The following is a 22,418-nucleotide window of genomic DNA, read 5'->3' on the forward strand; positions in this document are numbered from 1 at the left end:
ACAAAATGAGTAATCACATTTCACCTTATTCCTCCCACTATTTGCAACCAAAACTCTGAACAAAATATATAAAGCAGGCATCAGAAACTCTAAGAGATGGAGATGGAAAGTTGGGCTGACCAGAGACCTTAAGGAAAACCAGGCAGTGATTTCCTTGGGTTCTGTGTGTGTGTGTGTGTGTGTGTGTGTGTGTGTGTGCGCACGCGTGTGTGTGTTTGGCCCCCTACACATCCTTGCCTGAGCACTAGGGACACCCACAACGCAGAAATGTCAACAGACACAGACCAAAAAAACCCCGAAGCTCCAAAGAAAGCTTGTTCTCTCTGGCAAAAAGCTTTGACAAAGGGGATCCCTACAAGATGGAACCCACTCTACTCCAGATGGAACTCCTCACAAAAAGCTATCCTACCCCCACCCCACCTTCAGTGTCAGGGACTGGAGTCAGGGCTGTCAACCATCCCTGCCCTACAGTAATGAAGAGACAGCCTCCCTCCTCCCACTGGGAGGATGGCAATGGGGACTATAGACAGAGACCTGTTGACCATGTCTTCACTGCATTAATGAGGAGATCCACCTCCTCCACCCTGGGATTTGGGGCAGACTTTAGAGTGATGCCTCACCAACCCTTCGGATCAAGCAGAGGTGACACCTCTCCTCCTCCAATCCTAGCGCTGCAGAGACTATGGATGGACTCTGTCTACTATCTCAGTCCTGCACTAAGCAAATGTCAGCAAAAGGTGGTGCTCCTCCACCAGCCACTAGTGTACCAGTTGCAGGGACTATAACTATTCTCCTGTGTGCTAAGCAAACAGCAACAGGGAGGCAGCACCCTTCCCCTCCAAATCAGAAAGTGAGTAAGGGGATAGGGAGGTTACAGAAAAAAAAGAACTAGAGACAGGGGCACTTTACATCTGTGCGTGATGTCCTGAGCAGACCCCAAAGCAGTCCATGCATGACCAACCAGAATCAGAACATCAAGAGATTGGAGAACTTAATGTCAAATACTGCTCTCATTTTAGATTGGCCTGAGCAGCATACAAGCTGAGCACACCAGAATAGCCCAGCAAACTAAATTGGCATTTGAACCACAGCCCACAAAAGTGTGCCAGAACATGCACTCTGAACCTAAACAGGTTGACTGCCTGCTGAGAAAGATTTAAATAGAAACCAGAATCTTGTAACAACCTCAAAATGTCCTCATTACCCACAATGACTCATCATACTAAGACCAGGAAAATCTCAGCTTGAATGGGAAAAGACAATCAACAGACATGAACACCATGATGATACAGATGCTATAATTACAGGACAAGGATTTTAACGGAGCTACCACAAAAATGTTCCAAAAAGCAAGTACTAGCACTCTGGGGGAAAAAAGAAAAAAAAAAAAAAACCTTAAGCAAAGAAAATGAAGACTTAAGATGAACCCAATAAAATATTGAGAACCAAAAAACAAGGTAAGCAAAAATTTAAAGCTTACTGAATGGGGTGAATAGCAGATGTAAATGACATTAGAAGGAATCAATGAACCTAAAGATAGAATAATAGAAATTATTTAATCTGAACAGTTAGAGAATTGATTTTTAAAATGAATAGAATCTCAGAAACATGTGGGACAATAACAAAAAAATCTGATATTCATGTCATCAGAAACTCAGTAAGAGAGGAATACAGTGCTGAACAAATACTTAAATAATGACTGAAAATTTCCCAAATTTGGCAAAAGACAAACTTACAGATTCAAGAAGTTAAGCAAAGCCCAAATAGGATAAACTCAAAGAAATGCATGCCTAGGTATATCATAATCAAATTTCTCAAAACTAAAGACAAAGAAAAAACCTTGAAAGCAGCAAGAAAAAGAAAAGTATTACCTGCAGCAATAAAATATTCAAATGACAGCACATTTCTCATCAGAAATCATGAAGGCCAGGGGCACTTGGGTGGCTCAGTCGATTAAGCATCCGACTCTTGGTTTTGGTTCAGGTCTTGATCTCAGGGTCATGAGATCAAGCCCCATGTCTGGCTCCACACTGAGCGTGGAGTCTGCTGAAGATTCTCTCTCTCCCTCTTCCTCTGCCCCTCCCTCCCCTTGCACATACAACCAATCTCTCTCTCTCTCAAAAAAAAAAAAAATCCATGAAGACTAGAAGAAAGTGTCATAACATCTTCCAAGCACTGAAAGAAAAAACTGTCACTCAGGATTCTGTATTCAACAAAACTATCGTTCAGAGATGAAGGTGAAATAAATGTAACCTCATACGAAAAAAATTAAAGAAAAGTTTTCACCAGAAGACCTGCACTAAAAAAAAAAAAAAAGAAAGAAAGAAAGAAAAGAAATGCTAAAGGAAGTTCTTCAGACAGAAAGAAAATGATAACAGAAGGAAACCTGGAACATTAGAAATGAAAAAGAGCAACAGAAAGTGCATATTAGTTTTCTACTGCTATATAACTAATGACCAGAAACTGGGAAGCTTGGAAAAACACATGGGGATCAGGAGTCTGGAATGGTTTAGTCGGCTTCTTTGCTCCAGGGTCTCACCAAGCTGCAATCCAAGTGTCACTGGGGCTGTGTTCCTTTCTGGATCTTAGGGTCTTCTTCCAAGCTCATGTGGTCATCGGAAGAATTCCTTGCAGTTGTGGGACTGAGACCCTCAGCTCCTACAGCTGCCTACAGTTCCCTGCCATGTGGCCCTCCGAATATGTTTACATCATGGCAGCTCGCTTCTTCAAGGACTCCAGTGATTAGCTTACCCCCATCTGCAACAAGGCAATGTGAATCAGTGGTCCACTTCTGTCAGGGTGAAGTCAGTGAAGCCCAGCAGGAAGCTGAACTTGCACCCCAAACTGTGCCTGCACACTACACCTAAACAGAAGGGTTTAAAAAAAAAGAAAAGAAAAAAGATCAAACAGGTCTCACAATACCCCAAATGCCTAAGACACAATAAAAAAATCACTTGTCATATAATAATGAAGGCAATCACAACTTGAGTGAGAAAAGATAATCAAAAGGTGTCAACACTGAGATGACTCAGATTTGGAATTATCTGACAGGAATTTTAAAGCAGCAATAATAAAAATGCCTCAATTATGAACACTCCCAAAACAAATAAAAAAAGAAAATCTCAGCAAATCAACTGAAGATATAAAAAAGAACCAAAGAGAAACTATGTAACTAAAACTTCAATATTTTAAACTAAAAACTCACTGGACAGGCTCAATAGTAGATTGGAGATGAATGAGGAAAGAATTAGTGAACTCAAAAACAGATCAACAGAAATTTGCAATATGAACAACCTGAGAAGATAGGCTAAAAATTTTCTTAAAAAGAACAGTGCCAGTCACCTAGGTGGTTCAGTCAGTTAAGTGTCTTCCTTCGCTCAGGTCACAATCCCAGGATCCTGGGATCCAGTCCCACATCAGGGTCCCTGCTCAGTGGGGAGTCTGCTTCTCCCTCTGTCTTTCCCCTCTGCTCATGCTCTCTTTCTCAAAAGGAGAATATATACTTTTTTATATATATATAATATATATATATAAAGAACAGTGCCTCAGGAACCTATGGGAAAATAAAATAAAATCTAGCATTTGTATCATTAGAGTCTCAGAAGTGGAGAAAGTATGGAGCCGAAAAAATTTTTGAAGAAAAATGGCTGAAAATAATTTTTAAAAATCCAACAAATCTAAAAGTAAGCAGGAAAAGAGGAAAAAGAATGGATGGAACAAATAGAAAACAACTAACACAATGGCAGATTTAAATCCAACCATATTGCTTGTGATGTTAAATGTAAATGGTCTAAAACCTCCCAATTAAACAGAAGAGATTGCCAGATTACAGGGAAAAAACAAGACCAAATATATACTGTCTAAAAAAAAAATTAGTTTAAATATGAAAACACAGGCAGGTTACAAAAGTAAAAGGATGAAAAAAGATATACCAAGCAAACACTAATAAAATAAAAGGGGAGGTGTTTATACTAATATCAGACAAAGTAGACTTCAGAACAAGGCTTGTTACCAGGGACACATTTGTACAACCATGTTCATAACAGCATTATTCACAATAACCAAAAGGTAGAGACAACCCAAATTTCTATCAACAGATAAATGGGTAAACAAAATGTGGTATATACAAATAATGGTATCTTACTCAGACTTACAAAGGAATAAAAGTTTGACACGTGCTATAATATGGATAAGCCTCAAGGACATTATGTTAAGTGGCACACGAAAAAACAAATATTGTCTAGTTCCACTTATATGATGTACCTAGAGTCATCAAATTCATAGCGACAGAAAGTAGAACAGTGGTTGCCAGAGGCTAGGGGAGGGGGAACAAGGAGTTGTTTAATGGGTGAAGAGTTTCAATTTGGGAAGATGAAAAACTTCTGGAGATGGATGGTAATGATGGTTGTACAACAATATGAATATACTTAATCCCACCAAATTATACACATAACATGGTTAAAATGGTAAATTTTGTGTTACATACATTTTACAACTAAAAAAGAGAAGTCATCACAATCCTAAATGTTTATGCCTAACAATAGAGCAGCAACTGATATAACTGAAATGAGAAATACATAAATCCACTCTTAGAGTTGGAGACCACAATACTCCTCTGTCAATAATTGATAGACTAACTAGATAGAATATTGGCAAGTATGTAGAAATCCTGAAAAATACCATCAACCAACTTGACCTAATTGACATTAATAAAACAAGTATCTGGAGCAATAGAATACACATTCTTTTCAAGTGTGTATATGACATTAATACGACAGATGATATTTTGAGCCTTAAAGCAAACCAACAAATTTTAAAGAATTAAGATATAAATTTTATTCTCTGACCACAGTGAAATTCAACTAGAAATTACTAAACTATACCTTGAAAATTCCCATATATTTGGAAATTAAATAATACACTTAAAGATAGTCTTTGGGTCAGGGTGCCTGGGTGGCTCAGTTGGCTGAGTGTCCAATTCTTGATTTTAGCTCAGGTCATGATCTTGGGGTTGTGAGATCTCTCTCCCTCTGCCCCTCCCCCGCTCATGCTCTCTCTAAAAAAATAAATTTTTTAAACAATTTTTTATTATGTTAGTCACCATACAGTACATCCTTAGTTCTTGATGTACTGTTCCATGATTCATTGTCTGCGTATAACACCCAGTGCTCAATGCAATATGTGCCCTCCTTAATACCCATCACCAGGCTAGCCCATCCCCCCACCTCTCTCCCCTCTGAAACCCTCAGTTTGTTTCCCAGAGTCTATAGTCTCTCGTGGTTCATTCCCCCTTTTGTTTACCACCCCCCTTCATTCTTCCCTTTAAAAAAATAAGTAAAATTTAAAAAATAACTTTTGGGTCAAAGAGGAAGCCAAAGACTTACAAAATACTTATAATTGGACGCAACAGAATTTGTGAGATTACCCAAAGCTTAAGGGGAAATTCGCAACATTAAATACTTCTATTAGGAAATGAGAAATGTCTTGAATCAATGGCCCAAACTTCTACCTTAAGAAACTAGAAAAAAGTGGGGGAGTGTTGCTTATATTCTGTACTTTTTTTTTTTTTACATCTAGAGGTTAAAATCACAGCCTGGCTACTAGATGTACTACTGGTTACTTTCTCAGGATAAACTCACACTTGCCACTTTTCTTTTGTTGTGAAATGAGTTCTTTGAACAGAAGCAATTTTGTGTGAAGCAGTGAAGGCAGCCACGGGAGGCAGATTCACATCCTGAACACGTGTCTATATATACATTCCAGACAGTCACCATTTCTTTTTCAAAAACAGCTGTCTTGAGATGTAATTTATTTACCATGAAGTTCACCTGCTTAAACGTGACTGGCTTTTCTCACTTAGCACAGTGATACAGCATGTATCAGCCCTCCGCGCTTTCTATGACTGAGTAATATTCCCCTGTATGGCTACACCACATTTGTGTACGCATCATTCTTCAGTTGATGGATCCTTCGGTTGTTTCCAACTTTTTGACTATTAAAAATAATGCTGCTTTGAACAAGTTTTTGTATGGGCATATGTTTGCAGTTTCTTGGGCATATATATCCAGAACTGCTGAGTCACATGGTAACTCTGTTTTAAAAATTTAAGATCTTCCAAATTGTTTTCTAAAGTGGCTGCAATAATTTTATATTCCCATCAGCAGTGTAAGACGGTTCCAATTTCTCCACCTCCTCACCATACCTATCATTGTCTTTTTTTTTTAAAAAGATTTTATTTGACGGGGCAGGGGGGGGGGGGATGCAAGTGCACAAGTGGGGGGGGTGGGAGGCAGTAGGCAGAGGGAGAAGCAGGCCCCCTACTGAGCAGGGAGCCCAACATGGGGCTCGATCCCAGGACCCTGGGATCATGACCTGAGCCAAAGGCAGATGCTAAACCAACTGAGTCACCCAGGCACAGTGATTATCTTTCTGGTTATTGTCGTCCTAGTGGGTATGAAGTGGTGTGTCATTTCTCCTGTTCTTGTGTAATGTGGGCAACTTCATGGTATCATGTGAATAAATTCCCCTATTTTTTCTCTCTGAGCTGTTGGAAGTCTTATTTTGTGTTCTATTCAATGTTCTGTGGCCTGACAGCCAGAGGGAAGGCAGGAAAAGCTCAGCTGCAACTACCTTTGCTAGAATATTTAGTCTCTGGTCTCTTTACTGAGATTTCTGACGTGTTTTTCTTCCCCTCGTTACGAAGTGCATTTCATGATGCACAGAGGCTTTGGAGCCTTTCTCTGGTTCAGTGTGGGGCGCCCGTTGCCATCAGAGAATCAGTCCTGGTTGTTCAGCAGCCCCCTCCCGTCTGTTCCCGGCAGCCCTTTCCCCTCCCCCCTGCAGTGACCAGGTAGAATAAGGATATGCCCCTTCCCGGAATCAGTCTGTTCCTCTTGCGAGTCAGGTGCCAGATTTTGCGGATTCACCGGGACCATTTGCGGGAGTAGCCTGGCACACTTGAGCAAAATTTCTTTTCTTCTCTTACCATTTTTGACATTTTTGACATTTGGTTGTCTTTTTCCTTGTTTACTGATGGGTTCTTTCTGTTTTTTTGCAGGAAGGAAGTGCCAGTTTTTACTAGACTGTGTTTGTGTCATCAGGCATTTTTTGAAAGGGAGCTGTTGTAAGCCAGCTGCACTCCACCACTTCATCCAGACATTCTTAGCAATACTTTTAGGGATTCGGCTTACTCGTGGAGACTCCCCATTATTCACTCTTTGAACAAATAGTCACTGTGCACCTACTGTGTGCCAGGTAGGGAGCTCAAAGGGGGCTACAGCACAGAACCAGAGCCCTGCCTTCATGGAGTCTCAGTAAATTATGTCCAAGTGTCTCAATCAAAGCTTCCTTATTTTGCATAACAATGTCTTTGTAGAAGACAATGTCAATACTCCAAATCGAAGGATTTATACCAAATTCATCCAGGTTATAAAATTAACGTACATACCCTCTAACAGTCTGTGACCCTTCCAGCAGATATGGCATGGACAGAAAGGAAGCTTCAGAGAAGGGAAGGAATCAGCCTTCATTTTTAAGGTCCTGATGCTGTATTTGAAAAGCTGCATCAGATACAGCTCATTTTCCACTCTTTGCTTACGGGAGAAGTTAAAATCATTTGCAAATTCCTTAGCTGATGATATGCCAAAAATAAATGCAATTCTGGCAGAAAGTATTAAAGACTTGTGGCAAAGAGAAGACAGTTTAAGATCTTGAAATATTAAGATGTTTTAAAAAAATCTCTTTTTATAAGTGCCATAAACCAGAGCTGTTCCTCAGCAATTTGCAGAAACCAGATTAACATGGTGCTACAGCCAATATTTACTCAAAGCCGATTGCTGCGCATTGCCTCCCAGCAGCCACCTTAGCTGCACTCCCTGGAAGACCTCGAGTCCTTCAGTACCTCTGAGGTGCCCATGGCATTAACTCAGTCAGCAAATACACAAGAGCCTCGGTGTGTGAGATGCTGTGCTCTGGACAATGGGGGAGACGGAAATAAATAACACGGCACCTGCCCAGGCGGAATTACTAAGGCGAGTGGAAGAGCCCTGCCAAAGCAAGGGAGAGATTCTCAGGGCGAAGTAGTGACATACGGCATGCTGCGGTGATGAATTCTGAATTTCCAGAGAACTGAGGGTGATGATTGGTATGGCGTAGGGACTTAACAGTCCCTAGTCAGAGCTCACAGCACCCAGGCCTACAGCCTGGAGGTCAGACCCAAACGTGACCTTTATGCTGCCAGCAGAGGCCCATGGAATTTTCGAGGTCACACCCACCCTCTCTGGTGCCCTTGGAAAGTTTAGTTCTATTAGTTTTTTTTTTCCTAGGGGCCATGCATGAGCTCATCATTCACAAATTTGTTTAAACTGCATTTGGAAATCTCTTCCTTTTCCTGCCAGTTCTCTGTCGCGGACGTCATCAGTTCCACCAAACCCTGGATAGGAAGCATCCCTGATTTGCTTATAGCTTTTAGGTCCCCAAGACTATCCCCTTCTAAAAGTTTCTCAGGATTTGAGAGCAATTTCATTTCTATGTCTCCTTTCATGGATTCTGAACTTTTTTTTTTTTAATGTTATGTTAGTCACCATACAGTACATCCTTAGTTCTTGATGTAATGTTCCATGATTCATTGTTTGCGTATAACACCCAGTGCTCCATGCAGTACGTGCCCTCCTTACTACCCATCACCGGGCTAGTCCACCCCCCACCCTCCTCCCATTCGGAACCTTTCAAACACTGGAACTTCAAGACTGAGCTCAGGCCCCGAAGCCGTGAAGATGCTCGATGGCAAAGCAGCTGCTACCTACTTCCTCCCTGAGCACGGTGCGCAGCCGGTGACTCCATCGCTTCCCTGGCTCCTCATGGCGAGTCTCTTCTGCATAGAGCTAACTATGGAAGAGACGCAGGGGAAATTTTTATATAGTTAGCAAAGGAGCTGCTTCCTTGTAGGAACAGAAGCTTACTCAAGAAATAGCGGCTCAACCCAGAGCGCCGTGTACCCATGATGGATGAGAAAGTGTGTCTGCCCTAGAAAAGAAAGGTCCATGCGAACAAGGCTACTCCCGTCTGAAGCACTCACTGCCCATGCTCCTAGGAAAGAACCAGGTAACCTCAGCTGCTTCTAGAAATAAAATGGAAATGTACCACCTAGTGACCAGGGCTGGAACTGCTACTCAACTAGACCGAGAAAACCCCTCCGCGGAGGAGAGATTCTGCAGGTTACCACACCAAAGCGGTTCAATTCCCCTATAGTTTATAGGTAAGCTATAATTAATAAACTTGTGAAGAAAAGATGCCTTTGCTTCCATGAGATTTATGGTGCTATGCCAAACCATTTTACAGCTTCTGAATCTGATAGGCTGGTTAAGCCTTCTAGCTATTAACACAGATGTTTAAAAAGTAATACTCAGATACTCTACTTTGAAAGAAAAATGCTAAGAATTTTTTAATGTTTCAAAGGAAACCTTGAATAAAACTCATTTGAAATAGTTATAGTTCTTCCCACTAAAGGGTCTACAACAGATTTATAAAGATTCGAAAACATTTCTCACACTGAAACACACTAACACTTCCACTGTGTGTCAATGAGCCAGCCAATTATGAATTTGTCTGCTGAAATGGAGTAAGGCTCCCAAAAATAAACATTTTATCTCAATAAGAGTCGTTAGGATTACTCGATTCCATCTTAATACAGAAAACAGATCTACATACTTCTTAAAGGAAGCTGTAATTTTACTAATTTTTCAGTACTCTTGCAAATATGTTACTAACAAAGTTCCAACACAAGTTCTGCAGTTTACTTCAAGCAGTCATGTATAAACACCAGCCTACCGAAAGAGCACACTGCAAAACTTACAGAGGGAAGTTCAGCTAGAGGACTTTATTTATGAAGAATAAAAACACGCTCCACTTTCTGCAATCGTAACTGAAAATCTTTTCAAGGCTGGAGAGCCAAGTGACATACTGCCTTCGTCTAAAACTAAAGTCACAGGAATTAAGCAGATTTTCAATCACTGCAGCTTTTGTCCTAGTTTAAGTAAGTTCAAATTTTTGACACATGATTTAAGCCAAAAGGCCGAGAAGCGATGAGTAAGTTTCAATTTTTTTCACAGGAAAAAAATAGATTTCAGGCAAAAGAAACAAATTCCAGATAAACATGGTTTGGTGTTTGTTTTTTATTTTACCTTCATCAAGGCAGGCAAAGTACAGATGCTGTACATTAAAAACATACGAATACATTACTCACAGCACATCAGTTCCTACGGGCAAAGAGATTTCTAAGCACTGCTCCTCTCTGAAGCACATAACCACAGCTAAATGTACAAAGAGCCATCTGCTGGTCCCACGTAGCCAACGCCGATCAGCAAGACGTCTATCAGCGTCCATATTCCCAGGCCGCCGAAGCTGAAAAGCTTGCCAAGGCCTTCTCGCCACTGGCCCAGGTAGAAACGGTCAGCTCCAAACCCACCGAGGGTGATGCTGCAAGAGCAGACGGGTTAGGGGATGGGAGTCCATCAGCCACCCCCCGCCCCCAGCCATAGCCAGCCGTGGCTCAATACTGGCACGAAGTCACGTGTGTGAAAGGGCCACAAATGATCACAACCCTTCGTAAGGACACACGTGACTACTTCCCAAATTCACGACACCAAATAATCATGGGCAAGAAGACTGTTTAAACAATGTCAAAGGTAAACATACAATTTTTAGCTGTGCTGAAATCGAACATTCCTCTTTTAAAGAAAAGTAATCTGTCTCATTGCTTCCTAGTCTTGAAAATGGCACATGCAGGGAAACAAAGTGGGGAGCCAGTCCAACAGAAAGGACATGAATATGGAGTCAGGATGTGGGGTCACGAGGCAGCCCATCACCACCTGGCTGCCCCAGATCGAGTCATCTGAATTCTGTCACTCATCTCCAAAACGGACTGTTAAGAACAAATGACTCTTAAGGTTCCTTCAAATTCTAAGATCTAACAATATTCAGACAACTTCTCACTGTTCTTCTTTTAAGCTTCTTATTATGGAACATTTCAAAACATATAAAAGTAAGAGGTGAAGAGAAGAGTACGCCTGACCCAGCTGCCCCACTGATCAGCATGTGGCCAGCCCTGCCGCGTCGGTGCGCCTCCCTCCCCCACGCCGGAGTACTTGGAAGCAAACCCTGGACATTATCCCATTCAGTGAATATTCTGAAAGAAACTGTGCTGAGCTCTGAAAGGAAAATGATTCTTACTTTTTAAAAGTCAAGTTGTTAAATGTACCGCGGTAACTTAAGATGTCAACAATCAAGGGGCAAATGGGTGACAGGTGTACAGGAACAATCTCTGTAACTTTCCTATAAGTCTCAAGTTATTCCAAAATAAAAAGATTATTGAAAAGAAAAAAAAAGGGGCCCCTGGGTGGCTCAGTCGTTAAGCATCTGCCTTTGGCTCAGGGCGTGATCCCAGGGTCCTGGGATTGAGCCCCACATCAGGCTCCTCCACTGGGAGCCTGCTTCTTCCTCTCCCACTCCCCTTGCTTGTGTTCCCTCTCTCACTGGCTGTCCCTCTCTCTCTGTCAAATAAATAAATAAAATCTTTAAAGAAAAAAAAAAAAGAAAAAGAAATCCATTGTTCATTTTCATTTGAACAACTGCTGACAAAGACGATGGCCAGTTATCAAATCTCATTTTTGTTCTATCAAATTTTCTACTTTGCACTATTCTTCTACTCTCCAGTTGTATCTTCCTGCCAGGCAGGCTCGGTCTCTCCCCAGCCCAAACCCTGAAGCAGTCATGCTCAACAAGGGCAACCTGGCGGTCTCAGAAGACATTTCTGATTATCACACCATGGAGTGCTACGGGCATCTAGTAAGCACAGTCCAGAGATGCGCTAACCACCCTACTCTGCACACCCTACTGGCCCCACAGCAAAGAACGATTTAGCCCGAATATCAACAGCGACAAAGGTGAGAAACCCCTCACGTGCCACGCTGCAGGCCACAGGGTCTCAGCTCTAGCACCAAACCTTTAAATGTAGATGCCCCAACTTTTTAATTAGCGAATAACCAGCATCACACCTGCCCTTCCCTTTGGGGTAAGAATTGGTAGTTTTTTCCCCCAAACAGTTAAAAAGTTTAACAAATTCAAGCACATTTTTATGTTAAAATTCTAAGTCCATAATTATCTCTGGATGGTGGAATTAGAGGGGATTTTTAATGTTTTATTTTATCTCAATTTTTCCAGTTTTTAATATGGAGTATATGTTTTTATAATAATGGAGGAAGTTACTAAAAATTAAAACTACAAATCATAAACCTACTTATTTAAATAGTATATAACATTTTACTGGCTCACATACACTGAGGATGGGAAACCCTGACTGGTGCTAAAGATCTGTAATCATGACTCTGTAAGGCATTTCTAGAATGTGCAGACACCTTGGGAGAAAAGCAAACATCCTGCCATTAATGCCCATGAAGGTACCGGTCTGATCATCTAAAGAACTCCCTGCAGCCACGTTTCCTAGGGCCTCCCGGACACATGAGAAAGAATCTCAGCAAAGGAGGAACTCGGCTGAGCTCAGTGTATGGAAGATTCCACAGATCCCAAGGAAAGCCGAATGGCCTCCTTAGCTCACTAGTGCCATGCTTACCTCAGAGCCAGAGCAGTGGACCACTTATAGCCTCCAGTCCAGTTGCAGTACAGCATCTTTGGAAAAGTGCGGTTACCTTAAAAAAAAAAAAACGGAAGACACTCTACATAGAAACGGGGGCATAAAAATATTCTTACGCAGAGTCTAGTGGCCTTGTCATTTCCAATCTAAACGTCAGCTCCATGATAATTAAAGTTTGCTACAGTGAATGGTAAAAAGAAAGTCCATACCATCTATAAGCGTACATTTAATGTTTAAATCGGTTAAGTAAGGGTTACAGCTTTAAGTAGGTGAAGCTATCAAGACTGAGGTGACGTTTAGGGCAAATAGGACAGTGTGGTCTTATTTATCAAACAGATAACTCAAGCAACAGGGAAAGGAGAGTGAGCCAAGCCCAGGCACACAGAAGCACTTCCTGTGGGACACGGGGCACACACAGACTGGCCTGGAAGAGTCCAGAGACAACTGGCTATCCATGTGGGAAAAAAAGTAAACCTGAATCTACTTCACACCATATACTGAAACCAATTCCAGGTGGGTTACAGACCTATATGTGAAAGGCCCAACTTTCAACTGTTAAAAGAAAATATAGGAAATAAAAGGGCTATGAGTTGTATTAAAAAAAAAAAAAAAAGTCAAGCTCTATCCAAAAGATACCCTCAGAAAGTGGGCAGAGGGGTAATTAAATTTGAGAAAGGATTTTAGGGACACTAAAAGGTTATTATCCAAAATATAAAAGAATTCCCGGAAACCTTTAAGAAAAAGACAACATTTATGAATAATAAGTATCGGAGAACATGTGCACCAAGAACAGTTATATATCAATGGTGGGAATGTAAATTGTTAAAAGCACTCTGGAAACTAATACATGCTAGAGAGTTCGCTGGTAGACACAGCCTGCACACGTGCAACCAGGAGATATGTACAAAAACTCTAACAGCAGCACGACCTGTGAGAGCAAAAAAACTGTAAATAATCCAAATATGTAGACCGGAGAAACTATGACACAATCTTACAATGGACTGTTATACAGAAGTGAAAAAAGTAAGTAAATAAGACACATGGATCATCTTAGGGCCATAATGTTGAGAGGAAAAGAGAACGGACAAGACCATAAACAGACTATTATTTTATGTAAGTCTAAAACAGGCACTACTGAATAATATATCACACTGGATCTTATTATTTACACGTGCTAGAACTATACAAAATGTAAGGAAAAGCAAGTGGGACGATAGGAAAATTCATCTAAGGGTGGTTGCCTCTCGAGAGAAACTAGGGCGAGCAGGTGCAGGAAAAGCACTCAGGTAGCTGTGATGGCATGAGACCGCTTTAGCTGGTAATTGGGGTAAAACGTTATTACTATACATTATGCTTTATACCTTACACATTTTTTCTTGTTTTATCAAATATTACATTTTAAAAGATAAGAGAATTGCAGATTTCCTGGATTTATTTAGCTCACTGAGTTTATTTTTTTATCTTTCAGTGGACACACAATGTTACATTAGTGTCAGGTGTACGACATAGGAAGTAATTCAACAACTATGTTATGCTATGCTGGCCACAAGTGCAGCTACCACCTGTCACCACTGAGTTTATTAATGAGTCTTGGTGTTAATTAAAAAGTGCTAACAAATGTTTCTGATTAAACAATTTAAATTTGGGGCGCCTGGGTGGCTCAGTCAGTTAAGCGCCTGACTTGGTTTCGGCTCAGGTCGTGATCCCACAGTGGTGGGAATGAACCCCGCATCGGGCTCCGTGCTCAGTGCAGAGTCTGCTTCAGGTTCTTTCTCCTTCCCCCGTTGCCCCTCCCCACTCGCTCTCCCTCTCTCTCAAATAAATAAAAATCTTTTAAAAAATAAATAAATAGGGACGCCTGGGTGGCTCAGTCGGTTAAACGTCTGCCTTCAGCTCAGGTCACGGTCCCGGGATTGAGCCCGACAGCGGGGAGCCTGCTTCTCCCTCTGCCCCTCACCCTGCTCCTGCTCTCTCTCTCTCTCAAATAAATAAATAAAATCTTTTAAAAACAAATAAATAATTTAAATGTAATTCTCAAATTGTGAATTAAAGTTCCATATGTAAGCTAAAGAAAGTACTTCCCTCACGAATTTCCTTGAACCCCCACTCACCCAAGCAATGAACGTGGTCCCGCACGGTGCAGTTGGCAGTGTAACGCTGTCGGGGACAGGACACCGTCATGCAGCTGGTGGAGTTGGAACACTCGTAATCGCTTTCAGGAAGCTGCCAGCAAAACCTGCAAGTCATGTTCATGATGAAGTTCTTTTGGGATCTGAAGTCTTGATCCTGTATGCCAAAGGACAGAGAATGAATCAATCATAACAGCTCATTATATGCCAATAAAAATACAAGGTACAAAGCTCCTAAAAGACATGTGACTATCACTAGCAGAAAGTGGGAGAAAAATAGGTACCAAACCAGTTATGTATGCAAAACAAACATATACAGTATGATCTTAGCCTCATAAAAATATATACCCACAAATATATGCCTAAGGAAAAAAATCTACATAAATTTACATCAAAATAACAAAGGTTATTCCAGGATGGTAAGAGTATTTTACCACTTTCACTTGGCTAAATTTTTCATAACTGAGCATGGGTACTTTTGTAATACAAAAAGAAAAAAAAGGGAAAATGTATTTTATCAAGCCACAGAGTCACTGAGAGCTGGAAGGACAGATGAGTACATCTGCTCAAGGTCACTGAGCTGCAAGTTATGTGCAGGACCCATGGCCCCGAGCCCCAGTCTGATGCTCTTAGAAGTACCACACACGGACTGGCTGCTGAGTCTCAAATCCTCCCGGATCTCTCCCCCGTGGCCCAGGACCTCCAGGCTGTTACTGCGGCTCACGCCTCCACTCGGTATAATCAACCAACCGGTCACCCCAGAAAAATCATTCTCAACTTTGAAAGAACCACATGTAGAGACCCAGCAAGTGTTCATTGTTGGCACTAAGCTTTTAAGATTGTAGTTTTTTTCATTTCAATTTAAAAAATCATTATTTTGTTTTCTCTTTAAGAGTAGCACATGTTGTGTGTTGCACCTTTGGAAATTACAGGAAAAAACCTGTAACCTCTCCAGAGAGAACTACTTTTAATCTTTCATTTTTAACTCCTGTAATACAGATTTATGTAAGTGCAATTATACTGAAAGCATTTTGTATCTTTTTTTCCCCACAACATTATAATGTAATACATAGTTTTCAAAATCATTTTTAAATGGCCAATCATCTCTGGAAGTATTAATTTACTAATTTTTTTGATCAACACAAAACTGTGGTTTATGAGTAACATCCAAAACTGGGTAAGGCACCATTTGATTTAGGCAATGTCGTTTGAAACATCTGTGTATCTCTAGTGATGCACTCATAATGCACGCTTCCTATCAACTGTTTTTTAAAACGATATAATCCGTGAATGTGGTATAGATTCCCAGATGTGAAAGGAGCAAGGCGGAGGCTGGTCCTGTCTAGGCGTCAGCAGCCACTGCCCTCCCCAGCAGCAAGCCCTGCTTAGCCTCTGGCCTTCCGGGGAATCTATTCTATGCATGAGTGCATTTATATCAGCTATATTTCTTTTTTTTTTTTTTAATTGAACTTCCCCACTGATACTCACTTTTCACTGAATTCTGTAGCTGTCAGTAAATATCTCGAGAGCTGCCTAGTTCTTTTTAATAGCTGCTATTTATTTCATTTCATAGTGAATCATAAACAGTTCTCTCTTGGACACTGAGCTTGTTTTAAATCTTCTGTCTGGGTGAACAAAGCAGCTAAGAATATCCTTAGGCATATTTATTTGCATCCATGTACAGTATCTGTAAGATAAATTCCTAGACGCCGAATTGCTGGGTCAAGATATATACATCTGTAAGATTCACAATGTGACAACTGCCTACAAGAGGCGGACCAATCTGCCCACCCACTAATAAGATAGAGGAGTGTCCCTTATGTCCTCAGGAACTCAGAGTATTACCAAGCTTTTTTATTTCTTTGCCAACCTGATAGGTTTAAAAACACATCCATTTATATTTCTTTAATTATGAGAAAAATTAAACATTTCTTCATATGTTGAAAGCCCATCTGTATTTCCTTTCCTAGGAACCACCTACTTATGTCCTCCTACCATTTTTCTATAGCACTCTCATCTTCTTTGCATTGGCTTTTAGGAAATCTTTACATATTATAGATATTAGTGCATTGTCACAGGTGTGAGAAATACTTTTTCCTAGTTTGCCATCGATCTTTTGCCTTCATGCTCTTTTAAGGTCATTTTTAGCAGTCGAATGTATCGATTTTTTCTTTTTATGACTTCTAAGTTTTATTTCACACTTAGAAAAATACGTTATACTTTTGAGATTACAGCATAACAATCAAGCTTTCTCTGCTACCTTGTGGCTTCATTTTATTAAATTTCTGATCTCTGAATTTATTTTGGACAAGAGAGGGATTCCACTTTTTTCCCCAGAGCAACCCGGGCATCCCAGCACTACCTGAATCCATCTTCTCTCCGGAGGAGTGTAGACCCCCTCAAAAGCTTATATGTATAGTAAAAAGATGTTAGCTTTCCTTCTGTGAAAGAACTGTATAAGTAAGAACCCAGAACCCATGGGAAGGAATTACACCTGCTTCAGGTACAAGAGCAGTCTGATCCCTTCTCCAAGTAATACAATACAACATTTCAGACACGCACATTTCCAGCAGACATCAACTGGCCTGGCAGTTACCATAGTAACTGGGGCAGAGCGACCAGACATGACAGGGGAGGCAGGGTTTTTACATTTATTTCTATAAAAGAATCCAGGTGAGATTCCCTTAGCCTGGGAGTCCTTAATCAGCATGCCTGGAGAAGGACTAGAAGAGTTCATTTTTTGCCAGTAAGTTCAAAGTAAGAGGGGGCAGGGAGGCACCTCAGTGTATGAACGTACAGATGAGAGAAATTACGCAGCTGCAATGCTTGCACGTGACGGTCACAGATGATTCCTTCCTCAAATGGTAACTTAATTACCAAGAAGGGATCCTGAAGATTTTCATAAAACAAATAAAGAAAACACACTAGACTTGCCCTGGCTCGCCACGCAACAGCGGTCCCAGGACCCACAGTTCATCTATTCTACTGCTTTCCACTTTCAAGAACAGCCCACCGGGCTCTCTTGGGGCAGACTTTCAAGTCCTACACCTGAGAACGGGGCACCTGTAATCTGACAGGACTCAGGGTTACTGGCCAGAAGAGGAGGCAAGTGATGCGAAACCTCCTGGAGGAGAAGGAGAGAAAAATTCGCGCCCAGGACACATCTCAGCCAGGGAGTGAGGATGGCACCAGGCACCATGACCGAGGAGTTCAGAAACTTCCCTTAAGCTTTGTAACCTCTACCTTTGTTATTTTTCCTCTTATGCTATTTCCTACTAAATGAGACAGTTTATTTTGGAAACATCTAAAGAAGGAAGAAACTGAGACTCCTGTCTTACTCAGGAGTAAGACTCCTGTCTTACTCAGAGTAACCAGTGCTAGGAGTGAATGTCAAAGCCACTGAGGCAAACAACAAAGGAAACTAACTCTGGAAAAGCTTCCCTGGACCGTCAGAGTTTTCCCATTTTTCACAAAGTACCTACTATCTGTCAGACCCATGAGATAACATTTTTAATATTTTTCATTGGAGTATAGCTGACACACGATGCTACGTTAGTATCAGGTGGGGAGAACATTTTTTTAAAGCCTTCAAATTAATAAGTTTCACATTAGGTAATGAGGGAGAATACTGTATTTCAGATTCAGCAACAAAGACTAATAATTCAAGGGCAGTCATGAACACTATCTGGCACTTACGCTTGAATTTCCGGTGTGCTGATACAAGATATAAAATGGCAATACTTAAGTTTATGAAAACTAAATTCAGACACTGACAGCACAAAATCTTATTTTCCCTCAAAGGGAAGCCTTTCTTGCTGCCTCTCTGATACTAGACTTCACCAGGAAAATTACAGGAAGAGTGTAGGGGTATAAGAAACTTTCCAATCTAGCCCTCCACAGACCAAGTTCCAAAGAACGGAGGGGGAAGGTACCCTGTTCAAGTGACAGAAATGCTAGGACTGCCACGTCAGAAGAGATCTGCAAGACAGGACATGGTATGGAATCTGTTTCTTCTTCCTCGATCATTTCGCAAAAGTAGGGTTCCACAGAAACACTTTAGGAAAAGCTGTTCTGGGCCCATCTGGTCATTGCCCTCATTCGACAAGAGACGGATTAATAAGTCACACAGCTAGTTATGGCAGGGCCAAGAGTAAAACACTTCATTATTCGTTTCTACTCTTCCTCTCACCTAGAGAGTAGCCCCAAAAAAGGGAGTGTGCACTGATGTACCTGGTCCAGTTGTTTAAAAATGCAGATACCTGAGTCTCTCTGACCTATTCACATCCAGCAGGTCTGGGGCTGGCTCCAGGAGTGATTCTAATGGCAGCCGGAGTTAGGTAACTGGGAAGCAGATACCCCAAAAAGCACTCTATGGAACACCGACTACGAAAGCCTTCCCAGGCCCCTTCCCATCTGTCAAAATATCAGGAGATAGGATATAGGTGTGATGATTGTAACGGGGTCATTTCTAATAGGCAACAGTGAGCTTGAGACTTCTCTATTTCTGACTTTTGGTAACAGAGTCTGATAATTGCTCCAATTTAATTTGTCAAGAAATTGCCATCTGAACCCTGGCAACCAAACCTCATTTGGCAATGAAAGTTGCAGTCTTCTGATCACGTTGTCTTTGTTCCCTAAAATATTACTTGTGGAATGCAGAGCACTTTCTTTCAGGATGTCCCCCCAGTCAAGTCTAAACTGTACTTAGAACTTGAGGTTAACAGTGAGTTCCTTTAAAATTAGTAATTTGCAGTACTTACAACACAGGTAACAGAAGGTTTGACCGTGCAGTCAAAGGTGGCAGGCTTCCCATAGACACAGGAGAAATTTGTCTTGCATTCTACACAGTCTGCAGGAAGTCTGCTACACAAACCATTACTTGGACACTTCATCACATAAGGTGGGATATCAGTACTTTCTGTGAAAAGTAACAGAGAAGCTTATTCTCATATAATATTGATCAGCATCACAGGAGAAAACAGTTTCCTGAGGGTAAGGGACATGATCGCTAGCGATGAAATACTGCGCTGGAATGGAAAATGACAGGGTTGGAGTCAGAGACACCTGCAATTAAAGCAAGGTTCTGCCACCAAGCTGTGTGACCTGGTGCAAGAGTTCAACAGCTAAGTAAAAAGAATTTAATTACTGACCCCCAAATGAGCAGGAAAATCAAAGGTACTTATGTACAATGTATACACAAACCTGGGTGTACATTTGGGCCTCAAAAAAAATCTACTCCGTAACAAGACAAAAAATTAAGGCTTAGAGAGGGTACGGTTTGTTCATGATCACAGAGGGAGTAACAAAACTGGAACCACGACCCAAATCTCTGTTTCTCATCCAATATTCTTTTCATCTGAATTACTGATTTAGTAATTATGACACCGACCCTCCAACTGAATCACTCAGTACAACAGGGTAACAACTTTAGAAAATGTTCTGTCATTATTCCACACTGGTATAGTGTAATTTGCTAGTACCACTTACAGTTTTATACTACCACAGTTCAACATAGTTCTCCATATTAATAACTTGTTTGGTGGGTTATAGTTTTTTTCCCAGCCAACCTTGCCAGGAGTACAATATATTTTTATCAATCAAGAGAGGATAATTTGCAAGTATTCTTGGGGGAGTAAGAGATGCTTTCAAAAACATCCAAAAGAATAAAAAATTCTTGTGCTTTCTCTGCAATTTGTGCTTTAAATTCAAGTATGCTCCTGTCTTGTAGTAGTCTTACCATCCAAATAACAATCAGTAAAATTCCTCTGCCAGTTTCAAGTCATTGAAATAACAGAACTTTAAGGGGATGATCTATAGAGACAAAGATTCTGTTTAGCAAAACACACTAAGTAAGACTCATTTAAAACTGATCCTTCTTAAAATCACTGGATTACGTGGTCAATTCTACAAAATACCATTTCTCTTTTCTTTTATTCTGATCACTCTTGTGGCTGGAAGTTAGACACTTAGAAATCACAAAGCACAAATAACTTCAGAAGGCCAGGCTAATTTCACCACCTTAAAGATGAGGAAAAGTGGTGCCGAAGGGGTGAATAATTTGCTCAAGCTCCCAGTAGCTCAACTAGACCTAGAGTCCAAGTCATTGTCTGTGATCCTTCCATTTCACACAGCCTTGGGAGGAGCCTCTAATGTCCAACATCAGGAATGGGGCTTCAGAAGGAAAACAAATTTTCTGAAGGGAAAGAAGCACTGGTTGAAGGTGATCTTGATGAACAAGGTGGAAAAATAATAAAGAGATAGAAATGAGGAACGTGGAACTGGAAAAAGAGATGAGGCTGTAATGTCAAAAGGTACTGCAATATCAAGACAGTCTACAGAAAAACATCTGTGTATCTGTCTTTAGTTTACATAACCTAAAATACATTAAAAATTTCCAAAAATGGAGTTATTTTATCTAAAAAAAGAAGAAAGAAACCACTAGATATAAATATACACATTTACTAGAATAGAAAATGTCTAGTACCTGCTGCCCTGGGAACTACTGTGAAAGTACGTGTTGGGCCCGGATCCTTTATTGACTGAGCCAGCGGCTGCGACTGCTCTAAATTTAAGGATCCTACAATTAGAGAAACATGTTATCCCGGGATATGAAAACCTTGGTTTGTGTGGTTAAGACGCAAGGTCCACACCAGGCCAATAAATGCTCATGAAAACCTCACAGTTTGACTGCCCAGAAAACTAAACAAAGAAACGCCAATGGGGTCGACCCCAATTTGGATCGACAGGCAACTAGGGAACAAAGCGTGGTATCGGGTTCCAGGTCCGCTTCCCCGGCCGACACCCGAGCCCTCGGTCCCCCGCTCCCGGGCTCATTAGTCCCTAGCTCGGAGGCTCCGGGGCGGCCAAGACTTCCCAGACCCGGCTGCAGCGACCTGCCGCCCCGTGCCCGGCACTCAGCCTCCGCCCGCAGGCCTAGCGCGGACGGTTCCCGCAGCTCCCGGGGGCCTCGCTACCGCTCAGCCCGACCCCACGTGGATCCCGGCCTTTAACTCACCCCCGCCCGACAAGATGTAGAACTGGGAGAGGAAAAGCAGCACCCGACACAGGCGGCGCAGGGTCCGCAGCTGGAGCCCCGCAGCCGCCATCTCGCCGGCGCGCGCACTTCCGGGCCGCGAGGCGGGACTAGGCAGAGGGGCGGGGCGTCGGCGCGCGCCGTAGGGGCGTGTGCAGGCGCGTCCCCGGGGAGCCAAGGGCGCAGGCGCGCGGCGGGCTCCGCGTGGGTTCTGTGGAGTGCTGCCGGCCGCCCTTCCAGCAGCCGGGCAGCGACGCTGTGAGGGATTCGAGTTCCCCAGAATTCCCCACCGACGAGGCGCCCACTTCTCCTTCCATGGCTAGCGACTGGGAAAGGTCACCCGGGACCGAAATTCACACAAGTGGCTGCAGTCAGGGGCGGGTAGATTGGGGAAGTTGGCCGATATCTGTATGTGGCTGGATATGTATGTTTAGAGGTTAAAAACTGCTCGGTACTCTGCGAAGGTGTTGATGACGTATTTGATTTCATACCGGAAAGGTACTTATTTCCATATGAAGAAACTGTGGCACAAACCCAGTAGGGGAAGTGACACCCCCCCCCCAAGGTAGCCCCAAAGGACACTACCCTTTCCTGCGTTGCTGACCTT

General features: G+C 41.9%; 1 protein-coding gene across 2 annotated transcripts; it reads right to left on the minus strand.

Moving 5' to 3' along the window:
• Positions 1–10,157: 10,157 nt before the first annotated feature.
• TM2D3 (TM2 domain containing 3) lies at positions 10,158–21,916 on the minus strand. 2 transcript variants are annotated; one of them, XM_045795372.2, is made up of 6 exons: positions 21,794–21,916; positions 21,263–21,355; positions 19,539–19,696; positions 14,761–14,935; positions 12,629–12,704; positions 10,158–10,476 (listed from the first exon to the last, which is right to left on the minus strand). In XM_045795372.2, the coding sequence occupies exons 1-6, from the start codon at positions 21,882–21,884 to the stop codon at positions 10,311–10,313; spliced, it is 759 nt and encodes a 252-aa protein (XP_045651328.1). In that variant the 5' UTR covers positions 21,885–21,916; the 3' UTR covers positions 10,158–10,310. The 2 variants fall into 2 exon arrangements, with proteins under 2 accessions (XP_045651328.1, XP_045651329.1); XM_045795373.2 differs by lacking the exon at positions 21,263–21,355.
• Positions 21,917–22,418: the final 502 nt, after the last annotated feature.

The sequence above is a fragment of the Ursus americanus genome, chromosome 28, assembly GCF_024610735.1.
Source record: "Ursus americanus isolate L20-20 chromosome 28, mUrsAme1.1.p, whole genome shotgun sequence".
NCBI lineage: Eukaryota > Metazoa > Chordata > Mammalia > Carnivora > Ursidae > Ursus > Ursus americanus.

Coding starts and splice junctions, on each gene's coding strand:
- TM2D3 (XM_045795372.2), bottom strand. CDS start 21,884: ATGGCGGCTGCGGGGCTCCAGCTGCGGACCCTGCGCCGCCTGTGTCGG. Junction 14,936..19,538: donor AACCTTCTGTTACCTGTGTT/GTAAGTACTGCA, acceptor TTTGGCATACAG/GATCAAGACTTCAGATCCCA. Junction 10,477..12,628: donor TCCACTGCTCTGGCTCTGAG/GTAAGCATGGCA, acceptor CTGCTCTTGCAG/CATCACCCTCGGTGGGTTTG.